The following is a 17,074-nucleotide window of genomic DNA, read 5'->3' on the forward strand; positions in this document are numbered from 1 at the left end:
TGTTGCGCGGGAGCCAGGGCAGGCTCTCCCTGCCGAGGCGGTGACTCCTCCTCTGCCTCGGGTTCTCCTGCCAAAGCCCGAGCAGGTACAGGTGCACGTGGAGGTGGAGGTTCTGGCTGAGGGGGTGGGACATCAGTGCCTGGGGCTGGGGGCCCTGCAGGCACGGAGATCCGATCTGCCCGGTGTGCTGGCCAGTACCCAGCTGGCCTGGTGTCTCTGCGAGGACAAGTCTCGGTTCTCCATCTGGCCTCGGTGGATCCCTGGGTCCTGCACCTGGAGCCACCACCTCTGTAGGGACAGGTCTGGGAAGTAGAGCCTGGTTCCAGTTGGAGGCCAGTGCTAGAGCTGGGGGAGAAGCAAAGTTTGCCCACAGGCCAGCCTTGGCATGTGCGTATCCCGGGACAGAAAGCTTCCAAGAGATTCCCAAAGAATACCCAGGGTCGGATGTCTTTTGGGACTGAAGTGTGCAAGATGGGGGTGGGGGTGTGAGGCCAGCGCTTGCTGCAGGCCCAGCAGCATCTTTCGGGGACTCGTCCGTGTGTAGCTCAGCACCCCCTCCCCACACACTCCCGTGCACCAGCCCCAGCGTCCTCACCTCTGTGCTCTGGCGTGCTGGGCTCCAGGTCCTCCTGCTGCCTCAGAGGCCGGGGTTCTCGGGACTCTGGGTCGGAGCCGGGTGTGCTGAGCTCCGTGGCAGCCTCAGACTGGGCCGCCGGGTGTATCCTGGGCGGTGTCTCGGCAGCAGGCCTTCCCCGCCTCCGCTTCGCCCCCGGTGGGGCTGATGCCTCCGTGGGCACGCTCACCTGGAGCCTGCACTGGGCCTCACGGGCGGGGGGGTGGTGCTCCGACCCCTCCCTCCGGGAGGTGGACGGGGTGTCCCCGTCCTCGGCCTCATCACGTGGGAAGCTCTGCAACGACAGTGACCGTCAGCCAGCCGTGCTGGGAGTTTTCCGAGCTGGGCCTGGCCAGTGGAGCCGCTGCTTCTGCCTGCTCGAACTTCTCTTCCCAGAAGGGTCAGAGACGTGTGTCTGCTCAGATCCCCACCCGGGAGGAAAGAGACCCACCTGAGGGTGTGAGGTCAGCCTGGGCGGCCGGCGCTGCCCGCACTCTCCCCATCCCACCCAGCCTGCTCTCCCCTGGGGTGTGGACACAACTTCTCCGCAGGCTTCTGACCCCACATCCGCCTGGGCTTCCTTGAGGGAGACACACCCCGAGAAACCCGCATCCACACACACAGGCAAAGGACCCGGTGTTTCCGGGTGGCATGGGAGAGGTGGCCTGGCCCCGCCTGGGGCTCCCCGTGTTACCTTTCTGTTTCTCCGGGCAAAGGGCCAGAGGCCTCTCGGGGGTGCCCTGAGCCAACGTCGACAGGGTGCCCACGCTCACTGCCTGTGAGCTCTCCTGAGGCCCCGGCCTCTGGGCAGGGGCAAGCAGCAGAACATCCTGGTAGCAAGTGATCTGGCTGGGGGCTCCTCTCCGCTCTGGAGGCCTGGATACCCGGGTTGCGGGTTCTGTTGGGTTCTGTTGCCGGCAGGTGACATCATTTCCTGGGGTTCGTGCTGAGGTCCCTTCCCCAAAACTTCGCAAGGGAATCTCTGGGTTTCTGACTGCTCGACCACCCCCCTTAGGCCATGTGCAGGCACAGTGACAGCCACACAGCCCAGCCCACAGCGCTGGGGAGGCCTGGGTGCAGCCAGGGCCTGAGCTCCGAGGACCCCGCTGCTCTCAGACCAGGCTCCTTCTTCTCGTAAGTGGTGTGGCCCTGGACAAGCATATGCCCCTCAGGGTTTCCCCGGTCTCTCCATCTGCAGAGTGGGGGTCATTCTCCCATCTGTTTCCTAGGTCTGTCGGCCTACGAGCAGCTCCATGCCTTTCCACCTGGGGCTGATATCACGTGGAGCTTGTGCGCTGAGACTTCAGAAAGAAAGACTCCATCCAGGGCTGACACAGCACAGAATGGGGCAGAACGAGGCCTGGATGCGCCGTGGTACCCAGGAAAAGGCACTCCCCCTCCTGACTGTTTGGAGACCCCGCATGCAAGTTGGAGGACCGAAAGGAAGACTCGAAGGTCTCCCTCTCTGATAGAAAAGAGTAGCCAACTTTCTGGTCCTCTGTTTCCATTGAGATTCTGTTCAAGTGTCCCAGCTCGGCTTCTGCGGGTGGCTGAGCTTCTAATGGCTCCCTGCGTTCTTGTCTTTTCCTCTCCAAACCTTCCGTCCGTTTCCCCCTTCTGGGGTGGATGGGCGCTGTCATTGCTTCTACCTTCGAGACAGATTGATGAAAAGTCTGGACCATCGACTCCTTTCCTCTCTTTGGTTCCGTGTCTCTCTCTGGCTGTGTCCCTCTCTTTTCCTTTCTCGATTCAGTCTGTGTCTTCCTCTTTCTCTCTCGTGTGTGGATGGATGGATGCTAGGAATGCACATGTATATGATTAGATGAGGGTTATGTTTTAGGGATAGGTTAGAGGGAGAGAAAGGCTTTAGGTCGGAGTTGGTCATGGGGGAAGGGTCAAGGGTGGTGGTGGTGTTTCTTGGAATCTGAGTGCTGTGCATTCTTCGTCTCTTTCCATATGAACCCCTTCTCAGATACACCACTTGCAAGGAGTCTCTCATGTTCCGTTTCCTATCTTTTGCATTTGTGAATGCTTAGCTTCTCTGTTGTGAAGAGGTTCCATTGGATGGAAACCCATTGGTGTACTTGGTTTCCCTCTTTCCCTTACTTGAAGAGACCCATTTCTACCTCCGCCCAGCAAATGGCAAGGAGACTCTGATGTTAAGGAGCCTTTGACCTACGCTTCTTTCTAGCTATCTCATGACATCAGTCTTTAGGGTGAGGTTTTTCCCCGATATTGAGGTGGTGTGGGATCAAAACCAATAGCGTTCTTCAGATGTAGCTGTCTGGTTTTCCCATGGACATTGATTGAAGAGGCTTTCTTGTTCCCATTTGGATATTCTCCCCTTCTGTGTCAGAGATGAGTTGACCTTGGATGCCGGGGTTTGTTTCTGGACCCTCAACTTTATTCCATCGATCTGGATCTGTGTGTGTTGTTGTATTCCCAATAGCATACTGTCCTGCTGCTGCCGCTGCGGCTAAGTCACTTCAGTCGTGTCTGACTCTGCGCGACCCCATGGCCTGCAGCCTACCAGGCTCCTCCGTCCATGGCATTTTCCAGGCAAGAGTACTGGAGTGGGTCGCCATCGCCTTCTCCGATACTCTCCTGAGGATCCTAGTTTGGTCGTCTAATTTCCTTTCACACAACCTTGGACGTCCGTATCGGGGCTTTTTCGTCGGATTGTATTGACAATTTAGGCTCTTTTCTGTTTCCGTAACCCCTTTTGCAATTCTTTGTTCGGTGCGAACATGCATTGGCATTTTGGGAGGAATAGCATCGAAGCTGTGGATTGCCTTGTGGGGCTGTGACATCATTTTCCCAATAGGAATTCTTTCAAGCCCTGAGCACAGCTTCTCTTTCCAGTGATTGGTGTGGGCTTGATCTTCTTTCTTCCATCTCTCGCCGTTTTGTGAGAACAGGTCCTTCCTTCCCTTCTGGGTTAGATGGACTCGTGGGTATCACTTCAGTGAATGGCATTGTCAGTGGGGGTGATAATTCCCTTCTCATTGGAAGACTTTGCTGTGAGTATTAGAAGTGCAAGTGATTTCTCTTCCCCTTCCTCCCTGTCCATCTCTCAGAGCCACCGGGAAACAGAGGCCTCATCCAGGGTCACACAGGCCTGAGGGAGTGCAACTAGACTGTTGTTTCTTCAGGCCCTCAGTGCTGGACATCATCCGGGATACTCTGTGTGTGTCTTCCTCAGTCTGGCGTCCCTTCAGACCTTTCCCTAGTTTTCACAGGCTTGTTGTGTTGGTGTTCTTTGTCTGTTTGGAGACACGTCCTTGAGAAGCTTTGTGTTTCCACTCATTCGTCTCGCGATGTATGACCTGTCTTTTGCTTTTGTAATGAGGTCTTTCCCACGGTAGATATCTTTGATTTTGCAAAGTCCACTGTATTCTCTGGGTTGTTTTGTGGACTGCCTTTTAGTTTTGTGTGTGAAGACTCAAAGCACGTGTCCGGTTTCTGCTCATTGTTCTTCTAGATTTGTGACAAGTTTTCATGGAAACTTTGTCTAGGGATAACTGGAAGTGAACTCGGTGTAAGGTGTCAAGTCTCCATCTCCATTCATGTCATGCCCTGCAGTTTCCAATTCCCTGTTCCTGAGTGGTTTTGGAGACCTTGTGGGAAGTTTGGTTGCATCGGAGTTTGCATTTCCACCTTGAGTAGATTCACACTGTTCTGCCCTCAGGGACACTGTCAAGGGGGAGTGAGGAGCAGCCTGCACTTGCAGCAGTGACCACACGGTGGGGCGAGTGCTGCTGTCCCCTCTGGGAGCCCCAGGCCACAGGCATCCCAGTGAGGAGCCAGCTCTGTGCTCAGCTGAAAGGAGTTATTCTCTCAGGAGCCTCTGAGCCCTTGCCTTTGGATCACCCAGGGTGGGCATTTACTGTGACAGAAAAAAATTGCCCTGAATTCCATGGACGGAAGAGCCTGGCTGTGTAGAGTTCGTGAGTTGCCGTGAATCAGACACAACTGAGGACACAAAAACTCAATAGACTAAAACACTTTTTGGGGGTTGGGGGAGTGAAAGGGGGTGATGTGGGGTTTTTTGTCTTATATAATAGCCAAGGGAAATCTAGTTTAAACCTAAGTTCACATAGATGGGAAAGGTATAGCTCTCCGTCACCCTATTAAAAAAAAAAAAAAAAAAACGACTTAACTTTTCTGAAAGTTTATTTAGTAGCTTCCTTGAGCAGTTCATTGTGAAGCATTTTTTTTTTTTTTCTGTGACATTGGCCTCATTAAAAAGTACGGTTTGCGTTTACTGGATAATTTTGTTCATTGGTTTGTTAGGGAATCTTGGTAATATTTGAGTTTCCTGGGGAGCATGGTCACATGACCTGGCCCTGGCCAATCGGTGCGTTCCACCTCCCTGGCCACTGTGATTGGCTCCGGACTGGGGCAGTGCCCAATCGGGGCCCAGGGCCGGGCCTCACGTTGGAAGCCAGGGGAAGACGAGCTCTCGTCCTGCTGGGGTAGGGGAAGGGGTGGGGCCGGGGGAGGTCAGGCTCCAGCAGTGGGAGGGGCTTGAGGTCCGCCTGCGGCAGTTGGTGACCTTCCTGCTCCCCTCAGGGCAGAGCCGCCGGCCTGAGAATGAGGGCGCTGCTGAGCCCAGGGGCTGGGATGGCCCGTTGCTGCTGTGGTCCCAGAGCTCCACCCGAGACCTGAGGGAGGCCGTCTGCCCGTGAGTCCTCTCCCGCTTGTCTGTCAGCTTGTTTGAAGCATGCTGGGTTTTCTGCCCAGCTGGCTAAGGGGAGTCCCTGGAAATGCAAGGGTGTGGGTTTTGGCAGACTTCAGGGAAGACATGCCAGATGAGCCTGGGAGACTCCAGCTTAATCTGGATTCAGGAGATATCTCTTCGGGCCAGCTAGTAATTGTAGGATAAGCCTAATGAGTCTTCACAGGATGAAGAGAGTAACGTGCCAAGGTAGCAATCGATGTCCTCCTTCGAGAGGATGAAGCTGGTGCTCAGAGAAGGGGGGAACTTGGCCACAGCAAGGAGGTGTGCACCCAGACAGAACCCCCAGGTCCGGCCATTTGAGCTCAGGGAGGCCAGTGGTGTGGCTTGTCCCTGTGGCAGGGGCCGAGGCACGCAGCCCACCCTGATTCCTGCGGGGGCCTGACTTGGGAAGTGCCATCTGGTAGCTTTGAGACTCACCAAAGCAAATTGCACTGGAGAGAGGAAGGACACCTTCCTTCATCCACCCCCCACCCCCGCCGGATTCCCACATACCCTGACCCCTTTCTCTGGATTTCGGAGCCATTTCCAGAGTCCCGCTCATATGACCTCATTCGAAGTGCACTGTGGACGAGCTGCCATGTGCAGCTGCTACCACAGCAGCCAAGGGCTTTAGCTCCCGAGTACCTCCCTTCCTTTGGAACTTGGGGGCCCTCTACTCCCCACTTGCACACCACAGACCTTTGCTGAGGATTGTGGGGACCCTCACTCAGTTTGCAGCACGTTGTAGCCATCCCTGTCCTCTCAATACCTCCCTTGCAACTCAGCTTGTGAGCTCCTTTGGAGCAGCGTGGCCCACCTGGCTGCAACGGAAGAGACACAGCTGACAGGGAAACAACAGCTTAGATCTGACAGCCGGAAAGCTCTGTCAAAAGGGACCTCCCTCTTCACACCGTAGAGGCTGTAGGAGCCGCCAGGGTTTGGGAACCAGTGCTGGGGCCAAAATGACTCCACAGCTGTTTTCCTTCCTGGGGAGGGTTCTGGCTCCAGTGGGAATGGCTCAAGTCTCCTAAGGTTCTGAAAGCCCACTGTGTGCAGATTCACGGTACACAGAGAGGAGAAGGTGGAGTCCTGCCCTGGAGGTGGGCACAGCTCACGGATGAGCCAGGCAGGCAGGCAGGCAGGCAGGGCATGAGAACACCTGAGCTGCCTTCATGAGTGAATGGTGTGGGGGCAGAGGAAGAGAAGCCGGTCTGCTCCCTCATGTGGTGCCCAGGGCAGGTTGTCCCCAGAGGAAACCCTTACGACGGTGAGGACTATCACTGCTGTTTCCCAAGGGGTTCCGTCGGTGCGTGTCTTCCCCGGAGCGGTCAGGCCGTCTCTAAAGTACACTGGCCATGGGCATTGCCTCTCCTTGGAACTTCCCATGTGTTTCTCTTTTTTATGGAACAGTGATTTTTTAGAGGGGTTCTGGGCCACAAGGTTGTTGGGTCATTTTCTAGCCTTCTGTCGTGAAGAACGCTTTCCTGGGCGTTGGGGTGGTTTGTTGTTCCAGCTCCCTTTCTTGGCTTCTTTTGGGAGCTGGTGCAACAAGAGGAGCTCAGCCTCTGCCTTCTGGCTGAGATGTCACCCTTCAAACAGCAATGCCTGCCTGGAGATAATGATGGCATTTGCCAAAAGGGCTTCGTTTGGCACATGATATCTTGAAAGGACGTACACCGTCCTTTCAGCTATCAAAGGCTAGTTCAAATGACATACAAATGAGAACTCTCCAATGGAGTCTTACAGTAGGTGGAGAGTCCGAAAAAAACTCCTTCAGTCATTTCACTGAGAGTCATTGATTGGGGACACCAAGAATATAGGAAGGAATGCAGAAAGAAAAGATGAAATTGTGTTCAGGATCGGGGGGAGGGATGAACAGGGCGTGCTTGCCTTGAATCCAGGCTTTGTTGGGGGGTGGGGCATAAAGATCGAACGGGTCTGAAACTACAAAGTGGGATGGTAACACAGTATCACCAGAGTTACACAACAGTGTTCCCAAATTGCAACAATGATGAAAAAGTTTACTAATCCCAACTTAACCAAGAGAAATACAGGAAACCATACACAAAATAAAACATCACCAGAAAGGTGGAAACAAACCAAATGCAAAGCAGTTCAGGGGAAAGGAACTCCATGTCCCCTGGGGGCAGACCGAGTTGCCGGCGTCCACGGTGAGCAGACAGGGATGGAGGCTGCAGAGCCGACCGCTCCCCTGGACGTGGTGTTTCCGGCAAGGGCTCTGGGTCTCTGCGCAGAGCGGGGGCTCGTTCTTCCTGCAGGGGCGAGTGAGTCATCGTCGGCGTCTGGGTGTTGCGCGGGAGCCAGGGCAGGCTCTCCCTGCCGAGGCGGTGACTCCTCCTCTGCCTCGGGTTCTCCTGCCAAAGCCCGAGCAGGTACAGGTGCACGTGGAGGTGGAGGTTCTGGCTGAGGGGGTGGGACATCAGTGCCTGGGGCTGGGGGCCCTGCAGGCACGGAGATCCGATCTGCCCGGTGTGCTGGCCAGTACCCAGCTGGCCTGGTGTCTCTGCGAGGGCAAGTCTCGGTTCTCCATCTGGCCTCGGTGGATCCCTGGGTCCTGCACCTGGAGCCACCACCTCTGTAGGGACAGGTCTGGGAAGTAGAGCCTGGTTCCAGTTGGAGGCCAGTGCTAGAGCTGGGGGAGAAGCAAAGTTTGCCCACAGGCCAGCCTTGGCATGTGCGTATCCCAGGACAGAAAGCTTCCAAGAGATTCCCAAAGAATACCCAGGGTCGGATGTCTTTTGGGACTGAAGTGTGCAAGATGGGGGTGGGGGTGTGAGGCCAGCGCTTGCTGCAGGCCCAGCAGCATCTTTCGGGGACTCGTCCGTGTGTAGCTCAGCACCCCCTCCCCACACACTCCCGTGCACCAGCCCCAGCGTCCTCACCTCTGTGCTCTGGCGTGCTGGGCTCCAGGTCCTCCTGCTGCCTCAGAGGCCGGGGTTCTCGGGACTCTGGGTCGGAGCCGGGTGTGCTGAGCTCCGTGGCAGCCTCAGACTGGGCCGCCGGGTGTATCCTGGGCGGTGTCTCGGCAGCAGGCCTTCCCCGCCTCCGCTTCGCCCCCGGTGGGGCTGATGCCTCCGTGGGCACGCTCACCTGGAGCCTGCACTGGGCCTCACGGGCGGGGGGGTGGTGCTCCGACCCCTCCCTCCGGGAGGTGGACGGGGTGTCCCCGTCCTCGGCCTCATCACGTGGGAAGCTCTGCAACGACAGTGACCGTCAGCCAGCCGTGCTGGGAGTTTTCCGAGCTGGGCCTGGCCAGTGGAGCCGCTGCTTCTGCCTGCTCGAACTTCTCTTCCCAGAAGGGTCAGAGACGTGTGTCTGCTCAGATCCCCACCCGGGAGGAAAGAGACCCACCTGAGGGTGTGAGGTCAGCCTGGGCGGCCGGCGCTGCCCGCACTCTCCCCATCCCACCCAGCCTGCTCTCCCCTGGGGTGTGGACACAACTTGTCCGCAGGCTTCTGACCCCATATCCGCCTGGGCTTCCTTGAGGGAGACACACCCCGAGAAACCCGCATCCACACACACAGGCAAAGGACCCGCTGTTTCCGGGTGGCATGGGAGAGGTGGCCTGGCCCCGCCTGGGGCTCCCCGTGTTACCTTTCTGTTTCTCCGGGCAAAGGGCCAGAGGCCTCTCGGGGGTGCCCTGAGCCAACGTCAACAGGGTGCCCACGCACACTGCCTGTGAGCTCTCCTGAGGCCCCGGCCTCTGGGCAGGGGCAAGCAGCAGAACATCCTGGTAGCAAGTGATCTGGCTGGGGGCTCCTCTCCGCTCTGGAGGCCTGGATACCCGGGTTGCGGGTTCTGTTGGGTTCTGTTGCCGGCAGGTGACATCATTTCCTGGGGTTCGTGCTGAGGTCCCTTCCCCAAAACTTCGCAAGGGAATCTCTGGGTTTCTGACTGCTCGACCACCCCCCTTAGGCCATGTGCAGGCACAGTGACAGCCACACAGCCCAGCCCACAGCCCTGGGGAGGCCTGGGTGCAGCCAGGGCCTGAGCTCCGAGGACCCCGCTGCTCTCAGACCAGGCTCCTTCTTCTCATAAGTGGTGTGGCCCTGGACAAGCATATGCCCCTCAGGGTTTCCCCGGTCTCTCCATCTGCAGAGTGGGGGTCATTCTCCCATCTGTTTCCTAGGTCTGTCGGCCTACGAGCAGCTCCATGCCTTTCCACCTGGGGCTGATATCACGTGGAGCTTGTGCGCTGAGACTTCAGAAAGAAAGACTCCATCCAGGGCTGACACAGCACAGAATGGGGCAGAACGAGGCCTGGATGCGCCGTGGTACCCAGGAAAAGGCACTCCCCCTCCTGACTGTTTGGAGACCCCGCATGCAAGTTGGAGGACCGAAAGGAAGACTCGAAGGTCTCCCTCTCTGATAGAAAAGAGTAGCCAACTTTCTGGTCCTCTGTTTCCATTGAGATTCTGTTCAAGTGTCCCAGCTCGGCTTCTGCGGGTGGCTGAGCTTCTAATGGCTCCCTGCGTTCTTGTCTTTTCCTCTCCAAACCTTCCGTCCGTTTCCCCCTTCTGGGGTGGATGGGCGCTGTCATTGCTTCTACCTTCGAGACAGATTGATGAAAAGTCTGGACCATCGACTCCTTTCCTCTCTTTGGTTCCGTGTCTCTCTCTGGCTGTGTCCCTCTCTTTTCCTTTCTCGATTCAGTCTGTGTCTTCCTCTTTCTCTCTCGTGTGTGGATGGATGGATGCTAGGAATGCACATGTATATGATTAGATGAGGGTTATGTTTTAGGGATAGGTTAGAGGGAGAGAAAGGCTTTAGGTCGGAGTTGGTCATGGGGGAAGGGTCAAGGGTGGTGGTGGTGTTTCTTGGAATCTGAGTGCTGTGCATTCTTCGTCTCTTTCCATATGAACCCCTTCTCAGATACACCACTTGCAAGGAGTCTCTCATGTTCCGTTTCCTATCTTTTGCATTTGTGAATGCTTAGCTTCTCTGTTGTGAAGAGGTTCCATTGGATGGAAACCCATTGGTGTACTTGGTTTCCCTCTTTCCCTTACTTGAAGAGACCCATTTCTACCTCCGCCCAGCAAATGGCAAGGAGACTCTGATGTTAAGGAGCCTTTGACCTACGCTTCTTTCTAGCTATCTCATGACATCAGTCTTTAGGGTGAGGTTTTTCCCCGATATTGAGGTGGTGTGAGATCAAAACCAATAGCGTTCTTCAGATGTAGCTGTCTGGTTTTCCCATGGACATTGATTGAAGAGGCTTTCTTGTTCCCATTTGGATATTCTCCCCTTCTGTGTCAGAGATGAGTTGACCTTGGATGCCGGGGTTTGTTTCTGGACCCTCAACTTTATTCCATCGATCTGGATCTGTGTGTGTTGTTGTATTCCCAATAGCATACTGTCCTGCTGCTGCCGCTGCGGCTAAGTCACTTCAGTCGTGTCTGACTCTGCGCGACCCCATGGCCTGCAGCCTACCAGGCTGCTCCGTCCATGGCATTTTCCAGGCAAGAGTACTGGAGTGGGTCGCCATCGCCTTCTCCGATACTCTCCTGAGGATCCTAGTTTGGTCGTCTAATTTCCTTTCACACAACCTTGGACGTCCGTATCGGGGCTTTTTCGTCGGATTGTATTGACAATTTAGGCTCTTTTCTGTTTCCGTAACCCCTTTTGCAATTCTTTGTTCGGTGCGAACATGCATTGGCATTTTGGGAGGAATAGCATCGAAGCTGTGGATTGCCTTGTGGGGCTGTGACATCATTTTCCCAATAGGAATTCTTTCAAGCCCTGAGCACAGCTTCTCTTTCCAGTGATTGGTGTGGGCTTGATCTTCTTTCTTCCATCTCTCGCCGTTTTGTGAGAACAGGTCCTTCCTTCCCTTCTGGGTTAGATGGACTCGTGGGTATCACTTCAGTGAATGGCATTGTCAGTGGGGGTGATAATTCCCTTCTCATTGGAAGACTTTGCTGTGAGTATTAGAAGTGCAAGTGATTTCTCTTCCCCTTCCTCCCTGTCCATCTCTCAGAGCCACCGGGAAACAGAGGCCTCATCCAGGGTCACACAGGCCTGAGGGAGTGCAACTAGACTGTTGTTTCTTCAGGCCCTCAGTGCTGGACATCATCCGGGATACTCTGTGTGTGTCTTCCTCAGTCTGGCGTCCCTTCAGACCTTTCCCTAGTTTTCACAGGCTTGTTGTGTTGGTGTTCTTTGTCTGTTTGGAGACACGTCCTTGAGAAGCTTTGTGTTTCCACTCATTCGTCTCGCGATGTATGACCTGTCTTTTGCTTTTGTAATGAGGTCTTTCCCACGGTAGATATCTTTGATTTTGCAAAGTCCACTGTATTCTCTGGGTTGTTTTGTGGACTGCCTTTTAGTTTTGTGTGTGAAGACTCAAAGCACGTGTCCGGTTTCTGCTCATTGTTCTTCTAGATTTGTGACAAGTTTTCATGGAAACTTTGTCTAGGGATAACTGGAAGTGAACTCGGTGTAAGGTGTCAAGTCTCCATCTCCATTCATGTCATGCCCTGCAGTTTCCAATTCCCTGTTCCTGAGTGGTTTTGGAGACCTTGTGGGAAGTTTGGTTGCATCGGAGTTTGCATTTCCACCTTGAGTAGATTCACACTGTTCTGCCCTCAGGGACACTGTCAAGGGGGAGTGAGGAGCAGCCTGCACTTGCAGCAGTGACCACACGGTGGGGCGAGTGCTGCTGTCCCCTCTGGGAGCCCCAGGCCACAGGCATCCCAGTGAGGAGCCAGCTCTGTGCTCAGCTGAAAGGAGTTATTCTCTCAGGAGCCTCTGAGCCCTTGCCTTTGGATCACCCAGGGTGGGCATTTACTGTGACAGAAAAAAATTGCCCTGAATTCCATGGACGGAAGAGCCTGGCTGTGTAGAGTTCGTGAGTTGCCGTGAATCAGACACAACTGAGGACACAAAAACTCAATAGACTAAAACACTTTTTGGGGGTTGGGGGAGTGAAAGGGGGTGATGTGGGGTTTTTTGTCTTATATAATAGCCAAGGGAAATCTAGTTTAAACCTAAGTTCACATAGATGGGAAAGGTATAGCTCTCCGTCACCCTATTAAAAAAAAAAAAAAAAAACGACTTAACTTTTCTGAAAGTTTATTTAGTAGCTTCCTTGAGCAGTTCATTGTGAAGCATTTTTTTTTTTTTCTGTGCCATTGGCCTCATTAAAAAGTACGGTTTGCCTTTACTGGATAATTTTGTTCATTGGTTTGTTAGGGAATCTTGGTAATATTTGAGTTTCCTGGGGAGCATGGTCACATGACCTGGCCCTGGCCAATCGGTGCGTTCCACCTCCCTGGCCACTGTGATTGGCTCCGGACTGGGGCAGTGCCCAATCGGGGCCCAGGGCCGGGCCTCACGTTGGAAGCCAGGGGAAGACGAGCTCTCGTCCTGCTGGGGTAGGGGAAGGGGTGGGGCCGGGGGAGGTCAGGCTCCAGCAGTGGGAGGGGCTTGAGGTCCGCCTGCGGCAGTTGGTGACCTTCCTGCTCCCCTCAGGGCAGAGCCGCCGGCCTGAGAATGAGGGCGCTGCTGAGCCCAGGGGCTGGGATGGCCCGTTGCTGCTGTGGTCCCAGAGCTCCACCCGAGACCTGAGGGAGGCCGTCTGCCCGTGAGTCCTCTCCCGCTTGTCTGTCAGCTTGTTTGAAGCATGCTGGGTTTTCTGCCCAGCTGGCTAAGGGGAGTCCCTGGAAATGCAAGGGTGTGGGTTTTGGCAGACTTCAGGGAAGACATGCCAGATGAGCCTGGGAGACTCCAGCTTAATCTGGATTCAGGAGATATCTCTTCGGGCCAGCTAGTAATTGTAGGATAAGCCTAATGAGTCTTCACAGGATGAAGAGAGTAACGTGCCAAGGTAGCAATCGATGTCCTCCTTCGAGAGGATGAAGCTGGTGCTCAGAGAAGGGGGGAACTTGGCCACAGCAAGGAGGTGTGCACCCAGACAGAACCCCCAGGTCCGGCCATTTGAGCTCAGGGAGGCCAGTGGTGTGGCTTGTCCCTGTGGCAGGGGCCGAGGCACGCAGCCCACCCTGATTCCTGCGGGGGCCTGACTTGGGAAGTGCCATCTGGTAGCTTTGAGACTCACCAAACCAAATTGCACTGGAGAGAGGAAGGACACCTTCCTTCATCCACCCCCCACCCCCGCCGGATTCCCACATACCCTGACCCCTTTCTCTGGATTTCGGAGCCATTTCCAGAGTCCCGCTCATATGACCTCATTCGAAGTGCACTGTGGACGAGCTGCCATGTGCAGCTGCTACCACAGCAGCCAAGGGCTTTAGCTCCCGAGTACCTCCCTTCCTTTGGAACTTGGGGGCCCTCTACTCCCCACTTGCACACCACAGACCTTTGCTGAGGATTGTGGGGACCCTCACTCAGTTTGCAGCACGTTGTAGCCATCCCTGTCCTCTCAATACCTCCCTTGCAACTCAGCTTGTGAGCTCCTTTGGAGCAGCGTGGCCCACCTGGCTGCAACGGAAGAGACACAGCTGACAGGGAAACAACAGCTTAGATCTGACAGCCGGAAAGCTCTGTCAAAAGGGACCTCCCTCTTCACACCGTAGAGGCTGTAGGAGCCGCCAGGGTTTGGGAACCAGTGCTGGGGCCAAAATGACTCCACAGCTGTTTTCCTTCCTGGGGAGGGTTCTGGCTCCAGTGGGAATGGCTCAAGTCTCCTAAGGTTCTGAAAGCCCACTGTGTGCAGATTCACGGTACACAGAGAGGAGAAGGTGGAGTCCTGCCCTGGAGGTGGGCACAGCTCACGGATGAGCCAGGCAGGCAGGCAGGCAGGCAGGGCATGAGAACACCTGAGCTGCCTTCATGAGTGAATGGTGTGGGGGCAGAGGAAGAGAAGCCGGTCTGCTCCCTCATATGGTGCCCAGGGCAGGTTGTCCCCAGAGGAAACCCTTACGACGGTGAGGACTATCACTGCTGTTTCCCAAGGGGTTCCGTCGGTGCGTGTCTTCCCCGGAGCGGTCAGGCCGTCTCTAAAGTACACTGGCCATGGGCATTGCCTCTCCTTGGAACTTCCCATGTGTTTCTCTTTTTTATGGAACAGTGATTTTTTAGAGGGGTTCTGGGCCACAAGGTTGTTGGGTCATTTTCTAGCCTTCTGTCGTGAAGAACGCTTTCCTGGGCGTTGGGGTGGTTTGTTGTTCCAGCTCCCTTTCTTGGCTTCTTTTGGGAGCTGGTGCAACAAGAGGAGCTCAGCCTCTGCCTTCTGGCTGAGATGACACCCTTCAAACAGCAATGCCTGCCTGGAGATAATGATGGCATTTGCCAAAAGGGCTTCGTTTGGCACATGATATCTTGAAAGGACGTACACCGTCCTTTCAGCTATCAAAGGCTAGTTCAAATGACATACAAATGAGAACTCTCCAATGGAGTCTTACAGTAGGTGGAGAGTCCGAAAAAAACTCCTTCAGTCATTTCACTGAGAGTCATTGATTGGGGACACCAAGAATATAGGAAGGAATGCAGAAAGAAAAGATGAAATTGTGTTCAGGATCGGGGGGAGGGATGAACAGGGCGTGCTTGCCTTGAATCCAGGCTTTGTTGGGGGGTGGGGCATAAAGATCGAACGGGTCTGAAACTACAAAGTGGGATGGTAACACAGTATCACCAGAGTTACACAACAGTGTTCCCAAATTGCAACAATGATGAAAAAGTTTACTAATCCCAACTTAACCAAGAGAAATACAGGAAACCATACACAAAATAAAACATCACCAGAAAGGTGGAAACAAACCAAATGCAAAGCAGTTCAGGGGAAAGGAACTCCATGTCCCCTGGGGGCAGACCGAGTTGCCGGCGTCCACGGTGAGCAGACAGGGATGGAGGCTGCAGAGCCGACCGCTCCCCTGGACGTGGTGTTTCCGGCAAGGGCTCTGGGTCTCTGCCCAGAGCGGGGCCTCGTTCTTCCTGCAGGGGCGAGTGAGTCATCGTCGGCGTCTGGGTGTTGCGCGGGAGCCAGGGCAGGCTCTCCCTGCCGAGGCGGTGACTCCTCCTCTGCCTCGGGTTCTCCTGCCAAAGCCCGAGCAGGTACAGGTGCACGTGGAGGTGGAGGTTCTGGCTGAGGGGGTGGGACGTCAGTGCCTGGGGCTGGGGGCCCTGCAGGCACGGAGATCCGATCTGCCCGGTGTGCTGGCCAGTACCCAGCTGGCCTGGTGTCTCTGCGAGGGCAAGTCTCGGTTCTCCATCTGGCCTCGGTGGATCCCTGGGTCCTGCACCTGGAGCCACCACCTCTGTAGGGACAGGTCTGGGAAGTAGAGCCTGGTTCCAGTTGGAGGCCAGTGCTAGAGCTGGGGGAGAAGCAAAGTTTGCCCACAGGCCAGCCTTGGCATGTGCGTATCCCGGGACAGAAAGCTTCCAAGAGATTCCCAAAGAATACCCAGGGTCGGATGTCTTTTGGGACTGAAGTGTGCAAGATGGGGGTGGGGGTGTGAGGCCAGCGCTTGCTGCAGGCCCAGCAGCATCTTTCGGGGACTCGTCCGTGTGTAGCTCAGCACCCCCTCCCCACACACTCCCGTGCACCAGCCCCAGCGTCCTCACCTCTGTGCTCTGGCGTGCTGGGCTCCAGGTCCTCCTGCTGCCTCAGAGGCCGGGGTTCTCGGGACTCTGGGTCGGAGCCGGGTGTGCTGAGCTCCGTGGCAGCCTCAGACTGGGCCGCCGGGTGTATCCTGGGCGGTGTCTCGGCAGCAGGCCTTCCCCGCCTCCGCTTCGCCCCCGGTGGGGCTGATGCCTCCGTGGGCACGCTCACCTGGAGCCTGCACTGGGCCTCACGGGCGGGGGGGTGGTGCTCCGACCCCTCCCTCCGGGAGGTGGACGGGGTGTCCCTGTCCTCGGCCTCATCACGTGGGAAGCTCTGCAACGACAGTGACCGTCAGCCAGCCGTGCTGGGAGTTTTCCGAGCTGGGCCTGGCCAGTGGAGCCGCTGCTTCTGCCTGCTCGAACTTCTCTTCCCAGAAGGGTCAGAGACGTGTGTCTGCTCAGATCCCCACCCGGGAGGAAAGAGACCCACCTGAGGGTGTGAGGTCAGCCTGGGCGGCCGGCGCTGCCCGCACTCTCCCCATCCCACCCAGCCTGCTCTCCCCTGGGGTGTGGACACAACTTGTCTGCAGGCTTCTGACCCCACATCCGCCTGGGCTTCCTTGAGGGAGACACACCCCGAGAAACCCGCATCCACACACACAGGCAAAGGACCCGGTGTTTCCGGGTGGCATGGGAGAGGTGGCCTGGCCCCGCCTGGGGCTCCCCGTGTTACCTTTCTGTTTCTCCGGGCAAAGGGCCAGAGGCCTCTCGGGGGTGCCCTGAGCCAACGTCGACAGGGTGCCCACGCACACTGCCTGTGAGCTCTCCTGAGGCCCCGGCCTCTGGGCAGGGGCAAGCAGCAGAACATCCTGGCAGCAAGTGATCTGGCTGGGGGCTCCTCTCCGCTCTGGAGGCCTGGATACCCGGGTTGCGGGTTCTGTTGGGTTCTGTTGCCGGCAGGTGACATCATTTCCTGGGGTTCGTGCTGAGGTCCCTTCCCCAAAACTTCGCAAGGGAATCTCTGGGTTTCTGACTGCTCGACCACCCCCCTTAGGCCATGTGCAGGCACAGTGACAGCCACACAGCCCAGCCCACAGCCCTGGGGAGGCCTGGGTGCAGCCAGGGCCTGAGCTCCGAGGACCCCGCTGCTCTCAGACCAGGCTCCTTCTTCTCATAAGTGGTGTGGCCCTGGACAAGCATATGCCCCTCAGGGTTTCCCC

The 17,074-nt window shown here is 56.1% G+C and overlaps 1 protein-coding gene across 3 annotated transcripts; it reads right to left on the minus strand.

The window, feature by feature from the left end:
* Nucleotides 1-5,804: 5,804 nt before the first annotated feature.
* LOC145514063 (uncharacterized) lies at nucleotides 5,805-16,763 on the minus strand. Of its 3 annotated transcripts, none has more exons than XM_081511141.1 (3): nucleotides 16,588-16,757; nucleotides 15,876-16,188; nucleotides 5,805-7,986 (listed from the first exon to the last, which is right to left on the minus strand). In XM_081511141.1, the coding sequence occupies exons 1-3, from the start codon at nucleotides 16,720-16,722 to the stop codon at nucleotides 7,358-7,360; spliced, it is 1,077 nt and encodes a 358-aa protein (XP_081367267.1). In that variant the 5' UTR covers nucleotides 16,723-16,757; the 3' UTR covers nucleotides 5,805-7,357. The 3 variants fall into 3 exon arrangements, 1 of the variants encoding a protein (XP_081367267.1); XR_014059830.1 differs by lacking the exons at nucleotides 15,876-16,188; nucleotides 16,588-16,757 and adding exons at nucleotides 8,237-8,549; nucleotides 8,949-9,132 and having other exon boundaries at nucleotides 7,328-7,986; XR_014059829.1 differs by lacking the exon at nucleotides 5,805-7,986 and adding an exon at nucleotides 14,965-15,568 and having other exon boundaries at nucleotides 15,876-16,763.
* Nucleotides 16,764-17,074: the final 311 nt, after the last annotated feature.

The sequence above is a fragment of the Giraffa tippelskirchi genome, chromosome 7 (genome assembly GCF_054371585.1).
Source record: "Giraffa tippelskirchi isolate mGirTip1 chromosome 7, T2T-mGirTip1v1.2.pri, whole genome shotgun sequence".
NCBI lineage: Eukaryota > Metazoa > Chordata > Mammalia > Artiodactyla > Giraffidae > Giraffa > Giraffa tippelskirchi.

Bases quoted from the DNA above. Each gene is read 5' to 3' on its own strand.
- LOC145514063 (XM_081511141.1), bottom strand. From the start codon at position 16,722: ATGTTCTGCTGCTTGCCCCTGCCCAGAGGCCGGGGCCTCAGGAGAGCT. The intron at 16,189-16,587 runs GTAACACGGGGA...CTGTCGTTGCAG, and splicing joins TTGCCCGGAGAAACAGAAAG to AGCTTCCCACGTGATGAGGC. The intron at 7,987-15,875 runs GTGAGGACGCTG...CTTCTCCCCCAG, and splicing joins CAGCACGCCAGAGCACAGAG to CTCTAGCACTGGCCTCCAAC.